The sequence below is a fragment of the Asterias rubens genome, chromosome 1 (assembly GCF_902459465.1).
Source record: "Asterias rubens chromosome 1, eAstRub1.3, whole genome shotgun sequence".
NCBI classification, from domain to species: domain Eukaryota; kingdom Metazoa; phylum Echinodermata; class Asteroidea; order Forcipulatida; family Asteriidae; genus Asterias; species Asterias rubens.
Window position 1 is genome coordinate 8,650,354 of NC_047062.1, and position 15,527 is coordinate 8,665,880.

Below are 15,527 nucleotides of genomic sequence, written 5' to 3' on the forward strand. Positions count from 1 at the left end.
CTATATTGCGTTCGCGAAATTAAATTGACCTACTCTCTGGGGCATTTATGAATATCATTTTAATATTTTCCCCCGACTTGTTTTAATTACCCATGCTGTATGTCCTGACTGAGTTTTATATCACAATCTCTTTCTGCAGGTTAAAATTTGTGGTAGTAAAACAATCCGATCAGTGTGTGCCGGAATCGACGGCACATTCTTTGTCACATCAGATGGCAAGGTGTTAGCTTGCGGCAGTAATGAGAATAACAAACTGGGCTTTAACACCGTCACCAAAGGACTCAAAAAACGACAAGTCAAGGTAATTTAGTCACCTTCTTGTGTATACTCGGATAAAGTATAAATGTTTAAAGTAATTTTGTACAAGTTGTTGATTATCATTGTTTATTTGGTTTGTGGTAACACCAAATCTATATCTACTTGCTTGCTGGGTAAAGGGTTCAATTTCATGGATCTGCTTACTGCCAAATTCGGCGCTTACTTGCAAGCGCCAATTTTTTGCACTAGAAGTCTAGAATGCCTGGTAACTTGAAGTAGGCATGCGCTCAAGCCAAAACACCCCGCTAACCCGTGAAATACGCTTGACGTAAGCACAGAATTCCCTGCTTCCGCAAGCGCATCTAAGTGCACCAGGTAGGCAGTAGTGGAACATTCTTGTCATCATTTCAATAAGTAACCGATTAGATATAACTTTGATTCCCTCGTTATCGTTGCTGTATTTTACAGGAGATTTATGACATACCATGGAAGGACATTCCAGTAATAGTTAAACCACTCAATAGATATCACATCATAGCAGCGTCTACTGGCAAGGATCATTCAGCCGTCATAGATGGTGAGTTGTTGTTTATTTATATATATATTTAAACTCTGATTGGGAGGCAAAGGATTCTTAGAAAAGCAAACTTAATTGCTGTACTTCTGCTACTGTACTACCATTTCCAAATGATCAATGGAGAGAACATTAAGGCAGGAAGTTTCAGTTGATGTATGTGTGGGAGGAAAACCCCAGAGAATTACTCTACCCACACAGGCAGGTTGGGACTGAAAACCCAATCCTCAAAGTGTCACTAACGAGATATGGACTGAGGTTCTAGAGGTGAAAGACGAGGAAAGAAACAAATACGCCCGCCCGACCACCCTTTAAATGTAAAACACCTTTTAAAATCATATTCTTTCAATACTAGAATAATTTCTTTAAATAAAGAAAATTAACATGTTATTCTTTTGAAACAGATTCCATATTTGCCCAAAATGTTTTGTGTGTAATAATATTAATAACTCTTCTTATTTGTTTTTACCCATATCGTACAAAATCAATCAAACCTTTTTTCCCCAGATACTGGGAGGTTAATTACCTTCGGTGATAACACGCATGGTCAGCTGGGTGTAGGAGACTGTAAACCAAGGTCAGGGGTCAATGTCATAGCTGGACTGCTCAGTAGTAAACAGGTTCTTCGCGCTGCATGCGGGGATGGATTTACTGTCATCGCAACCAAGGGTAAGATTCGTAATGATTAACATAAGCTCAGTTTTGAGGCCTGATTGGGTCTTGTGTTATAGGGCAGTGCTCACAAGATTACCATAGACTGTGGACGCTTCAAGGACACTCCAATGGTTAAAATGCACCATTTGGTATCCCACACAGGGTAAATTTAGGCCTTATATGAGTTGTTAAACCTAACAGATACCTCCGGTCATCTACTGACACCAGACTACTTGCCATCCCCAAAACACGCACCACTACTGGGGAGAAAAGCTTCCACGCTGCTGCCCCCAAACTCTGGAATAATTTACCTCTCAGCATCCGCCACTCCAGCTCACTAGCAGCCTTCAAGAAATCTCTCAAAACCCACCTGTTCAACTGATTTGCTTGCTTTTATTTATTCTTTGCTCTTTGTTTATTTTGTGTGTACAGCGCTGTGGTATACTTTCCCCTGTTAGTTAGAGCGCTTTATAAATACCTTGTATTATTGAATTATTATTATTAGTTGGGAATTACATGTGCAGCTATACGCCTCTCTTAATATTTATGCATGACGTCATAATTCGTACCCAAAATGAGGCTATGGGCAAACGTCCGCCACCACTTGCAGTGGCTGCGCCTATGGCCTCGTTTTGGGTTAGCATTGTGACGTACCTCATGCATAAATATTAAGAGAGAGGCGTATGGCTATGACTGCTGCTAAGTGGGTTGCTAAGAATGTCCTATACTTCATTGCATGATGTTGCAGAAGTCAGCCAAAACTGTAGCTGCAGATTGGGATATGGCTTAATCTACAGGGAAATGCAAGGCTCTCTCAACCTTATGCTCAGTCCACTTCAATAGTCATCCAAACGCCCATCTTCAAACCTGTCAGTATTTGGGGAAGAGGGCTTTGAATCATATGAACGTCGGCTTGCCGTCACTGGTACCACACACTGCCACAAAGTACCATTCGTTCAAGGCTGTTTTTGGGTGCATTGGGTTTGTCTGTTTGTACAGTTGGCACTGGTACTACAAACTGCCACAGAGTACCATACCGTCCAGGCTAGCATTAGGTACATTGTACATGGATGTTTTCGGTTTGTACATCTGGTACTATTGGAAACCACATTTGTTTGCATACAGTGGACATTCTCCTGCAGATTTCTGTGGAAAAGAGCCAGTTGGGCAGGAGAGTACGACAATCCCTTAACAAATCTTCTTTATGTTTGGTTCCTTATTGCAGATAATGAAATCTTCTCCTTTGGGAATGTGGACAGTGGAAGGCTTGGCATCCCAGTTGACCCAGTCCTTACCCACCGCAAGAAGATGTCTGTACCAACGCCAAAACCAATGTTTGGTTCTCTCCACTTTGTGTCCGATGTGTCGTGTAGACACTGGCATTGTATTGTAAATGTTGGTGAGTGCTGTCAACAAATCAGATCGCCTGAACCTTTTCATTTTTAGTAACATTACAATAATAACAGGGTAATGTTACGCACTTTTAAACTTTGTATCAAAAAATTGTCAAAAACCAGCATCCACACTGAATGTGACAAAACAGTAGGGTATAAGAGACCAGTGTGTGCATTCAAGCAAGTCCGGCAATACGATACACTCTCAATAAGTTTAACTAATCAATTACGGATGTGAAGCCAAGGACTCTCAGAAAGTGAAGTTTCAGTTCTAGAAAACCACAGAGAAACATCCCAAGGAAAACCCACAGGCAGAGACTGAAAACCCAATCCACATGGTGCCCCCAGTGGGTTTCGAACCAGGGTTCATGAGGTATAGAAGGCGAGGAAAGACACCACTGCGCAACCCCACTGCCCAAGTGATGGTGGGCTCAATAGACTCACTGAATCAGGGTGCACCCACTAAAAAAAGTGTGGGGCTCATCCATATTCCGAGAGGAGAAACCCTCTCTTATGTCTACAAATGGAATAGACCGATCCATTAAGCTCCGCCCATTGCGAATTGACCAATCACACTGCAAAGAAGGTCCGGCATATAAAGTCTGACATGCGTGCGCGTATGCTTGGCGCGCGCGGTAGAGTTGTGCAGAAAGGCATTGGAGAGGCTCATGTGTTCTTGCTCACACGTGCGTCGTGGGCGGAGCCTAATGGATCGATCTATTATATTCAGTTCTTGAGTTCAAATTGATGCAGTTGATGACGGTTATAATGTAGTATTTCTCCCATAAAGGCAAAGTTTGCAGTGCTTTGTTCTAGGTGTGTATGGTTGAGCGTGTCATGCAGTTTACCTCATCATTATCAACACTAATAATTTCTCTCCCCCTCTTTTACAGAAAAAGTCCTGAAATCTAAAACAATTCGTTCACCACACCAAGACAGCTTCATTTTAAGTAGAGGTATGTACTGAGTAACAAAATGTACACACAAAAGTACTGTGTTATTTTAACCAATTCGGTATTCTGAAAAAATGTCGGTGCCCACCTCATTATTTTTTTGAACAGGACAAAAGTCTTGAATCAGGGGTTTCGCACTATTACGCGGAAAAGGATTTTACAAGGCGTGTCTTCCAGAGCCTCTTTGATAATGAGCATGGTAGGTGCCTGCCTGAAGCTCGCTACACAAATGGAAACACTGGTGGGTCATCTGCCAGAAAAAAATTGAGGAAAATCCAAAGTTATTCTGGGTGTTGTGTCTACTGGAACATTTCAAGGGACACCAAGGCAATGACCAATGGACAGTGAGGCAATTGTCTCTGCTGCCCCCATGTGTCTGTCTGACTATTGACTTTACTCCAAACAGATTCCCGGATATCGGATACGAGTCAGGACGACAGCGTCTTCACTAATGCCAGCTACAACACCACAGATAACGCTGCCAGTGAGGCTGCTTCAACTTGCAATGATGAGGAGCAAGATGGACTGAGTGTGACCGACTCTGGTTGTGATACAAACTCTGGAAATAAAGACAATAGTATGCCTCCATGGCTAGTAGCGGTGAGTATTCAATTCAACTCAATATTACATTTATTTCCATACTGAACAGTATACATGTTTAACAAAAAGACAATTTTGTGTAGTCAACTTGACTTTTAAAAAAAAGGGCACTTTGCTACAGGCCTTGACAAGGCTTGTAGCAGAGTGCCTTTTTTTTTTTATAAGAGAAAAACAAAATACATAATTAATTAAGTAAGGAAATAACTTGCTAGTTAATGTATTAATGACAATACAATTGATCTGATGGGGGCAAATGATCTGACAAAGAAATTGAGATAAGAGGCGACTAAAAACTTGAAATCTGCCAGGAGGAAGATACTCTTTGAAAGAGTTCCTAAAGGAAAACCACAGAGACTTTGGACTTAATTGATTGGTTGTTGCTATTCCAAAGACCGGGACCATAGAAGCAAAGAGAGTTCTTGTGCTGAGATGTCATGTAAAAGGAATGTATTGTATTTCTGATAAATTCTTTACAAGCAACTTGGGTTTTGGCTTTGAGCTGGATCAAAGCACTCTAAAGACCTTGTCACTCAAGGCAACTTGGAGGCAACCAACTGTAGTGCATGCTGAAGTACCACTTTGGTAGCACATGAGTTATTTTGTAAATAACGTCTTAGGATCACAAAGAAAAATATGTGAACATTTAGATGTGAATTACGGTTATTTTGTCCTCATCAATTTCAGGAGTTGGAAGATGCTGAGTTTATTCCCATGGAGAGCAGAGAGCCCCCAACTCCTCAAATTCTAGCCCCTCATCCTCAAAACATTCCTCATGTGGACCACCCAGACCTCGTCTCCTCGAGCCTCTCAGCTTCCCAGAGCCAGAAATCTCTCAACGCTAGTTCCATATCCATCGGGTTGCCCAGTAGCAGCAGTCACCCTCCTCACCATGGCCTTCCCCCATCGGTGCCTCCACTGTGTCTGGATGGTCTGTCTGGGTCTGGGGACTCGGTGAGGCTTCAAATGATCCAAAACAGAGTGAGGGATGAGGAGATTGAGGCTCTGAATGAGAGACTTATATACCTGGAGGCTGAGAACAAGAGGGTGAGTATTCTTTGGAAAATGATTACTTGAGGCGGGTATGGATTGTTGAACAGCTACTGTAGCCATGAGAATGCCATTTAAACTTGTTTAGAATGTGTTTCTGTGTCATTTATACACTTCTAAATTGTTTGTGATTATCAATAAAAAAAACAGGCCCTAACCTCAAGGTTGTCTAAAACCTAGCTACACTTCTACAGTTGACGGCATGATTCAAAATAACATTACTTTGACATTATTTGTGGGAGGCTGCTACACCTCAATAATACAAGAAAGCAGCTACACAAATTGGAGCTCTTACCTTTAACCTTTTAAGACCCTGGACACTATTGGTAATTGCCAAAGACCAGTCTTCTCACTTGGTGTATCTCAACATATGCATAAAATAACAAACCTGTGAAAATTTGAGCTCAATTTGTCGTCGAAGTTTTGAGATAATAATAAAAGAAGAAAAAACACCTTGTTTCGAAATCAAATTCGCGGAAAATTACTTTTTTTTTCGAAAACTAAATATACGTCACTTCAGAGGGAGCTGCTTCTCACAATGTTTTATACACTTTCAACCTCTCCTCATAAGGCTTTTTGAGGTATTGCGGAAGTGATACACGCGTCACACGCGGCGACTGATGCCATGCTCACCATGAACGTTGGTGGTCCATAAGTTTACGTGTAAACGCCGCGTCGCCTAACAAAATACGCACTTCACTGAATAACACACATTCTATTTCTATGGTCAATACGCACAAATTTACCCAAACCTCATAGTGTTGTAGCATTGTGTCCGCCATATCTCAAAAAGGCTTATCATCGTTGACAAGTAAGGTTTAATGCTAATAATTATTTTGAGTAACTACCAATAGTGTCCACTGCCTTTAAAAAGACCCTAGCGGACGCAAACGGCCATCATAATTGATCCACTTCACATCATAATTGATCCACTTCACTCAACCAAAATGGTCAAGGTAAACGCCATGACCTGAATTAAATTTGTCCAATGTTCCCCATGGTAACATAGTATCTATGTTTTAAAAAATAAATCTGTGTTACCATATTTTTCTAACAGTTTGTTAAACAAAAATCAACCCTAAAACCATGTCTGGGCGTTTGGTAAGGATTATACAGAGACGAGTGGTCTCTAAAGGGTTGAAGACATAATTTGAGTTGTAGTGCTGTTATGTCTCAGACCTGTAGGCTTCCTGAATTAATGGTGTATTTTCCCCCTTGCAGTTACATCAAAAGGTAGCCAACCAAGACAGCAAGATTGACCAGTTGGAAAGAAAGGTACGTCAATATGAGAGCTCAAATCTTGGCAATGAATCATGAAATCAACCTTTATGATGTGGTATTTATGGTCAAATAGATTTGCCCACTAGGGCCCAATTTCATAAAGCTTCTTAAAAGCAGAAAACAACTGCATTGCAAATTGTTTTGCTCAGCAAAAAATTGAGTGGGCCACCAGCTGCAACAATGTAACTTTATGACATTTTGGCTGGTTACCTGTTGCTGCTTAGCGAGATTTTGTCTGTTAATGACCATTTTTGGTGCTTACAAACTTTATGACAATGGGCCATGGACTATATTTAAGTGCATTGCTAAGCACAAACTCTTTGAGAGAAAAAAAACCACCAAATTATTACTCAGCCAGTACAGTTTGCCAGCTGATGGTTATTGTCTTGCAACACACTGGGCTTTGAAGGGCAGATAACATTGTTATCAAGCACTTCTTACCGACTTATTACATATACCCATTGCATAGGCCACTAAGGTCAAAGATTGAAAAGTGCAAGCATTCGTGCCATGCACACCTCTCAACTAATGATAGGTCTTCCTTTGACCTAAATGAGGGCACTGTTCAAAGGTCTTTGCAAGGGGTCTATCAGAGTTTGGTCGGAAACTGAATCTATTGAGTGAGTCAAAAGTGTCTTGAACAGTTTGCTCCAGTTTACTGCAGTATTGAACACCCCAAGATCACCGTTCTCAGCTTACAGAGAATCTTTCTCACATTTGTGGGAGAGTGTCACATGTACCTGTGAACTTTATTTGTCTTTCTAAAAGTGAATCCGTAGAGGCACTGTGTGCACATCAATCTCAACCCTGCAGGAAGGCTACACACCATTGGGTCCAATGGAAATAAAACATTCATAGTTATTTCCCAATGACTTGAGGATATGAATATTATTAATTGTTGGTTTTACCCGTATACATCAATGTGTGTTAGCACTGTTAACTCAGTACTTGCTCGATCTCTGTGAAAAAAAAATCAACGGGATACTACTTGGGTGGGATTTGAACCCACGACCCTTGGAATTCTAGAGCAGTTTCATACCAACTAGACCTCCAAGATTGCCCGGTAGCTAGAGGCTGTTTGAATCCTATTTTTTAGTAGCGGCTACTGCAGCGCTTTAGATTTTGCATTTGCCTGACCAATGTTTGGCCCTTCCTGTAGGGATCTATGTGAGAGAGATAAAGATATACATTTAAAGATTTCTTTCTTAATTTATACGCTGTTGTGCAATAATATCATGCAGTCATTATGAATCACAAGCTGCTTAAGTTTGCTTTTTGGTGATGGGAAGCTTTGCAATAACAACCGAGTGTATCGTTTATGCATAAAGCAATATTGTAAGCATTACGGACTAAGAATTGGATAGCAGAGCCACTAGTCTACACAAAATTCTGCATGAGCATTGTGAAACAACTAAGGCCAAGTTTGAGTTAGCTGTCGTCAGGTGTTCTTCTACGGCTTGATTGCATGTCAGTGTGCATTGAGTGGTTTGCGGTCACATTATTTCAATATCTCTTTTGAGTAGCATTGATTCTGAAAAGAACTGTTGGTCATTTAAAAACTTAGTATGTTTGATAAGAACTCTGTCTTACTAAGCAATGAAGAAGCTGTGTATACCATAAACAGCTAAAATGTTGATGTGTTATGATTATTTGTGGCTGGTCCACTGCCTTCTGCTCAACAACAAAGTAATATGTTTTTGTTTAGTAGATCTATCAAAAGGGGCCCAGTGTGCAGTTGGGGCCATGTACTTGACTCACCTAAGTGCTTGCAAATACTTTGCCCCTTTGGGAAAAGGAGCAGACATGCTTTGGGTTATGAGGTGCACTAACAGACAAGCGCTTTCTGGGCGTTAAAAAAAAACGCTTTCTATCATATTGCATCTGCATTTGCCTGTCTTTGAACATGATAATGTTTTTCCATGTGTTTATATATGGTTAGTGACCTCGGGTCCAATCTAGTTGCAGGTGACAACAAGGTACAGTGACTATGGGGTATGCTAATATTGTAGTAGCCTCTTATGTAAACTTGAAATAGGCCACAGGTACCCGTATGTGCCTCCAAGCAAAAACATCCAACAGAACTGTCCAGCTTCAGCCACAGTAGTTTTACTGACCTCTTACTAGCTTAGCCATTGCCCCTTATGCAGTTGTTGATTTGGCATTTAGTTCAGATTTTAGTAGTTGTTCTGGTAAGCATAATTTTGTTGGACCTTCTTGTGCTAAGCAGCTGTAGGAAACTATGACTCATTCAGGGCCATTTTACGGTAGGATTCTAATACAAACAAGCAGTGTGTACACCAGTGGAGAACTCTTGTATACACCATGGAGGAAAAGTCCGATTTTTCCTCCATGTATAAATATCTCTTAATAGTAATCCAAAGAGGGCCCCTTTCCCATTATAATATGATTTAAACCATATGAGTTGTGTAGCAATACTTTTATCGTTTGGTCACTTCTACCTACATGTACGTTCCTTCGGTAGAAATTTGTTGTCACAAATTGGCAAAAAGTGCTAACAAACAGATTATCTGAAATAATTTTTTCAAATTCAAAAAAAGTGCAAAAAGATATTCTTTTTATTGTTTTTTTTTAATAATATACTTTTGAATGAAAATCAATCTGACATAAATTCTTTAAACAGCTGGATTGATTTGATTCAACAAAATGTCTTCAAAGTCATGAAACATTTTTCATATGGACGGGTTCTTTCTCTAAAGCTACCTTTAATATTTGTAAATTGTATACTTTGTTTTGAAATTAATCAGTCTGTTTCACGAACACAACATCGTGCCATCCGTCATGTTGTATTATCTTTCTCATCTGTCGTAACATTCTGACCAATGTTAAGTCATTACCTGATGTTCCAATCTTAGTTTTCCGAAATTGGATTGGTACCCGCTCCCGACATTGTCACAGATGCTCCTACATGAGTGACAAGTACAAGAGCCTGTCCGGGCGTAATGTAATACACAAGCTAGAGATTTGGTTACATGTAGAAGTTAGAGGTAGGGTCATAGATTGGTTTTTGTCAATGTAATGCTGATTAATTGGCAACATTACAAAGAAGGATACAATGAAAGTCACATGTGAAAGTTTCAGCTGAATGCAGTGTGCACTTGATAAGAAAACAGCAAAAAAACTGTCGCAGTATTTCCACAAGAACGTCAAATCCTAGCGGGTTTCAACCTCATCTCTGGCTGGAGCAGTCACAATTGACACCAACCCACAAAAATCTGAAAAACGATTCAAGCACGAATCTTTCTTGGATTAAAATGTTTTGGGGTGAAAAAAATTCCAAACTATAATTCTTTGGAGGGAAACCATTCTCAAAAAGGTCCATACAATCAACAGCTGCACTAGTTCTTTTCTCCTAGGAAGTTTTTATAGTCATTAACTTTTGGGGTGTTTGCAAATCCATGATCCTCCCTTAAGGCCGCTCTACTCGCAATGGCGATTTCATTCATTACAAACAAAACTGTTGCCTACAAAACTGTTGCCTTATTATGCAAAGAAATTGCCCAAATAGAAACACTTGTGATAACTTGTGATTTGGGGTTGCTTTTCTAGTGCCAGTGTGATAGTGGTTCTCGGGGTGATAGCGGTTCTCGGAGTGAGAGCGGTCTATGGTGAGAGCACGCCCTCTTGTGATAGTAACAGGGGAGTCTTGAACCAAGACTAACGTGCCAATATAGCACATGTTGTTTTGCATGACATGTATCAAATTTTTGGTCAAATCACCTATTTTTGTTGTTGACCAGCATGCATAAATTATCAGCCAGTAGAAAACATACTTTTTGTGCTTAAGCAACTCAATGAAATTGTTCACGCTTGTTGATGCGCATTTGTCTGAGGTCTTTAGGAAGCGAAACCAGAGCGTCCTCAGTTGGTCATACCACCCAGATCCCTATGGCTATAAATCCATAGAAATTACATTGGATCCGCTTAATCAAGGGTTTCTCTTTTTTCTCTATTATTCTGCATTTGTTTGCGACGTCCCTATTGGTTTTGTACACCAATGTGAAATTCTGACAAAGCACCAGATACTTGTTTGCTTACACTTGTTGATGTCACTAAACCAGGACTTCCTGTTGATCTCTTTTGTGTGTGTGATCAAGCGAGGACATTATAAGCCTTTTGTTATAAGTCAGTTGTGTGAATGCAGATACCTAAGCACACAAGTAACTAGTTATTCAAGCCTAACTTAATCAGGGTCACAGTGCTCACTGGATAGTGTCCAGTTCTTTAGTAATGGGTTAGTCCGATTAGTAATCATAAATGCCACAATAAAACAAGTCCTTCTTTTCTGGTGAACCATGAAGAAATGTCTTTTTTGAGTACAGTCAAGATTAGTTGATGACAGTTATCATGTGTGGCATATGTAGTGAACATCTTTAAAGGACGTACACAACTTAAGTATTAAAGAGTGAAAATATTAATGCGATTTGCACATATAACTTCTGTAGTAAAAAAAAGTGTCATGGTGGAAAACTTCCCTTGAAATATTTTGCAGAAATGCTATGGTTTCCGAGGAAGAAGTTAAACAACTAAATTTGTTCTCACAAAGTCCAAAGCCTGATATTTGAAAACAGTGAAACCTAATGTTTTTTATCTCTCGCCATTTTGTTGTGATTCCAATGATCGATTGAGCCTAAACATTCACAGTTATGTCATATTTTGAGTCACATAAAGTGCAGATGATGGTTTATGACAAGTATCATTGCCTACCAAACTTGGCAGTTTGAACTTTTTATCAAGGTATTGAGGGCAGTTGACAGGTGTTGGAAGATATTCACAGAGGAATTTTAAATATTTTTGGAGCAAGTGCCATGAGCACTTTTGTTGATACCTGCAGCGCTATACAATAAACATTATTATTATTATTGTTATTATTAAGGCTACAGCAAATACTTTGCATATTATTCAACGTAATTTTTAGAACTTTGTGGTCAAGTAAAGTGCATATATATTTAAAAACATGTAAAAGTTGTAGTGTCAACTTTAAACAAGCTGTTTGATGTTAAAAGAGTATGTGTTGAACAATACACTTTTTTAAAAGTATATTTGAAACTGATTATTTTGTTGGAAGTTATGCTGTGCCTTGAATTGTTTTAGTTAGTCAAATTTCTTCACCTTTTGGGCAACTGGAAAATATGTACAAGGTGTTTTGTTATTATTTTTTTAACAATTATTTTGCTCAGAAATGAGTATCCCTCACATACCTAGTAACTAGGTTGGCAATATTTATTATGTAAGTTCTTTTAGCGAGCATGTAAATTGTGTGCATGTTCTATCTATGTCATATTATGTATGTGTTAAAAAATGTAAAAATCATATTTTGTGTACAATTCTTCAAAATATATATACAGTATATAAACTTTTTGACTTCATAAGAACATAATATACATACAAAAATTGACTTTCAAGAATCATGGCATTATCAAGACAATCAGTAAAAATTCCATTAGGAATCATGTACTTATGAAATAAGTTTTTATCTGTTTTTTTAAAACTTGTTTGTAATACCAACTTATAAACCAGAGAGAAACTGGCTGGGCAAATTTGACTATTTTTCCAAATTGGGAGACTGCTACAGAGAGTCTTTATTAAAGGGAAGGTACACTATTGGTAATTGTCAAAGACCAGTCTTCTCACTTGGTGTATCCCATCATAAGCATAAAATAACAAGCCTGTGAAAATTTGGGCTCAATCGATCATCGAAGTTGCGAGAAAATGATGAAAGAAAAAACACCCTTGTTGGACGAATTTGTGTGCTTTCAGATAGGAATAAAAGACTTCTAGCTATAAGTCTTTTATTATTTTAGTAAGAAATTACCTATTTCTCAAAAACAACGTTACTTCAGAGGTAGTCGTTTCTCACAATGTTTTATACTATCAACATCTCTCCAATGCTGGTTACCAAGTCAGTTTTTAAGTTAATATTTGTTTTGAGTAACTTCCAAACGTGTACCTTCCCTCTAAGGAACCCATCAAACACCCCAGTTTCTGTCCACCGTGGATACTAAATGCTCAGATTGAAATTTCATTGCAAAGTGTTGCGCTGTATGATGTCGTCAGTTTTTTTTCTGTCATTGACGTATAGGTTTTTTATTGAATTCATAATTAATGTTACCTCAGGGTGATTGAGTAAAAGTATTACAAATGTAATACAAATTATACGGCAGTATTTGTAAGGCGCTGTTTGTCTGGCAACCTGAATCATCACTTATTACATTGATCTGATTTTAGTTTTCTGCGTGGGTTTTGTGTGGTTGTTTGTGTGTACGAATTCTATATTTCTTTATTCCACATCAAAATAGCATGATAGAAAACTTAACATTAATTTACAGACAACCAGCCATCCTTATCATGCACTTTCTGGTTATCAAACTGAGGGATCGCCCAAAAGCAGGCACTTCGACCTGTCTGTGTTGAAACTTGTGTCTCTCATCTGCTTACAAAATGGCATCCCTTTTGATTCAGAAACCAAATCGGATAATATTATGAAAAGGGGATTCTTCATAGACCCCTCTGTGAGCAGAAAACCTCCCCTCTTATCTTTCATGATAACGGCCCCCATGGACTCAGAATGTACTGAGTGTACAGTTGCTTGTTTTTTGTAGCTAAAAATGAAACAAAAGCATTTTGTCATGAAGCAAAAAATAACATCATATTATAATTTTTGGCATTGAACTTTAAAACTAAAAAAAAAACACTTAAGGAGCAGTCGTTCTGACCTTAATAGAAGAGTCTCTCTGAAAAGATTACCTGAAATTGATCGTGCGTTCTATCAAGAATATTCAATACTGAACTATATTTTTAACAGTCGCCACAGTGCCCAGGATTATGTGCCTTTTGTACCAGCTCACGAACCTGGATCAGAATATAATACCCCTTACCTCTTCTACAAAGGCATGTGAAAGGGTTTGTTACACTATCCAGATAACAACATGGCATAGAATTTGTAATAATTTAAGAAAAAGAAAGAAACGTGTCAATACTGTGTATTTGAAAACCTTACATGATGAAAATGTAGGTGCTGCTGATACTTAATACACTTTGAAAAAGAATAAATTGTGCGAATAATTGTCAGTTTGAAACGCTCTCATCTTTCATCTAGGGCTTGTTTTCTTGTCTGTAAGCAAATAAAAACATGACATTTATTGTGCCCCCCAAAAATTTCACAGCCACAGAAAGTTTCTGTGAAAATATATTCAGAGTTATTTATTCAAAGGGGAATGTTCTGCCGGAAAATGTTCAGGCATGATATTGATTGAATTCCGATATTTATACACTCAGAAAATCCAGCAATTTTTTTATTTTATTACTTAGAAAAGCCAGAAAAGCCTGTACCATTTGTAAATGTAGGTTAGCCCTTTACTTGATAATATTTTCCTACTTTTTCCCATGGACAAGATACCATGCCTTTTTCAGAGCAAGACCGTTTAAAAAAAAAAATTCAACAAAGAACATGTAAATGTTTAAAAGAGATAATGGCCTTTGGCGGAAAAAAAAACACATTTCAAAAGTAATTTAAATACATTACAAATATTTTAAAATCTCAACTATATCTTTAATTTTTTTGTTGGAGGGATTTCTTTACATAACCCAGTGGAGCACTTTGTGGCCCCGGCTTAATGCACCATCTGTGCCAGTGTTGGGAATGCGATATTCCGTTGCCGCAAGGTTATTACAAAGATTTAGCTGAATCAATCATTCAACCTGCTAAAGTCCTGCTCCAAGTTTTGTGTTACATCCATTTCATTTTTTTTAAATTATACAGAGAATCTTTTCGAGGGCTCCCTTATGTTAAAGGCTGAGTACACTTTTGGTAATTGTCAGAGACAGTATTCTCACTTGGTGTATCAGAAGTGACTGTGATATGCATAAACTAACGAACCTGTGAAAATTTGAGCTCAATTGTCGCATAGAATTGTGTGCTTTCAATGCTTGAGAAAGGCTTCTTGAAAAACTACCTCCTTCTCTAAAAGTACAATACTTTAAAGGGAGTAATTTCTCACAATGTTTTATTGTATCATTAATCAAAAGCTCTATTCATTGCTCCTCACCAAGTAAGTTTTCATGGTCATCAACCAGGGGTATTGGAATTGAAGGCCTTTGGGTTACAGTTTTTTGGTAAACTTTTTGAATTCGAGGCATATGTCCCTGGGTTTTTGTTTTGTTTTGATTATGTTTGTGATTTATGTTTGATTTTGTATGTGTTTTTATGCCGAGTAAATAATAATAATAGTAATAATAACTTGTAGAGTAATCACCAAAAGTACCCTCCATCATGATAGTTACAAGAGGTCATGCTTTTTATAATTTATGCCAATATAGTTACTTTTCCTACAGCCATTTTTTAAGGATTAACCTTTCTAAACATGTAACAATGTTGGAGATAACATTATTGTAACAAATCTTTAAACTAGTTATGATGCTAGCCATTACTGTCTACCCTGACCTGGCATTTTGGGAGTAAGGCTGCATTGTAAAGATATGGCGAGCAGATTAACATGTGTGTATGTAACCTCAGATGCACATTACACACAGTAGTAATGCACAGCGAAACTTGACTCCAAATTGCAAAACCAAGATTTATTGTGGTGATGACGTCATGGCCCAATTTCATGGCTCTGTTTACTGTAAGCAAAGATTCGGCACTTATGAAAGTAGGGAATGCCACGCTTACGTCAAGCGTATTTCACGCGTTAGCGTGTGTACTCCACAAAACTAGGCATTCTATGCTTACAAGGCTAGCACAGAAAT

General features: G+C 38.4%; 1 protein-coding gene across 1 annotated transcript in view; it reads left to right on the forward strand.

Moving 5' to 3' along the window:
* Positions 1-15,527, forward strand: part of LOC117292207 (serine/threonine-protein kinase Nek9-like) — a 33,655-nt gene that overhangs the window by 12,204 nt on the left and 5,924 nt on the right. The window contains exons 15-22 of the mRNA XM_033774174.1: positions 140-301; positions 727-835; positions 1,340-1,501; positions 2,712-2,885; positions 3,774-3,836; positions 4,240-4,433; positions 5,118-5,477; positions 6,702-6,755. Of these exons, the coding sequence (XP_033630065.1) occupies positions 140-301; positions 727-835; positions 1,340-1,501; positions 2,712-2,885; positions 3,774-3,836; positions 4,240-4,433; positions 5,118-5,477; positions 6,702-6,755 (1,278 nt within the window). The remainder of the gene's footprint in view (positions 1-139; positions 302-726; positions 836-1,339; positions 1,502-2,711; positions 2,886-3,773; positions 3,837-4,239; positions 4,434-5,117; positions 5,478-6,701; positions 6,756-15,527) is intronic.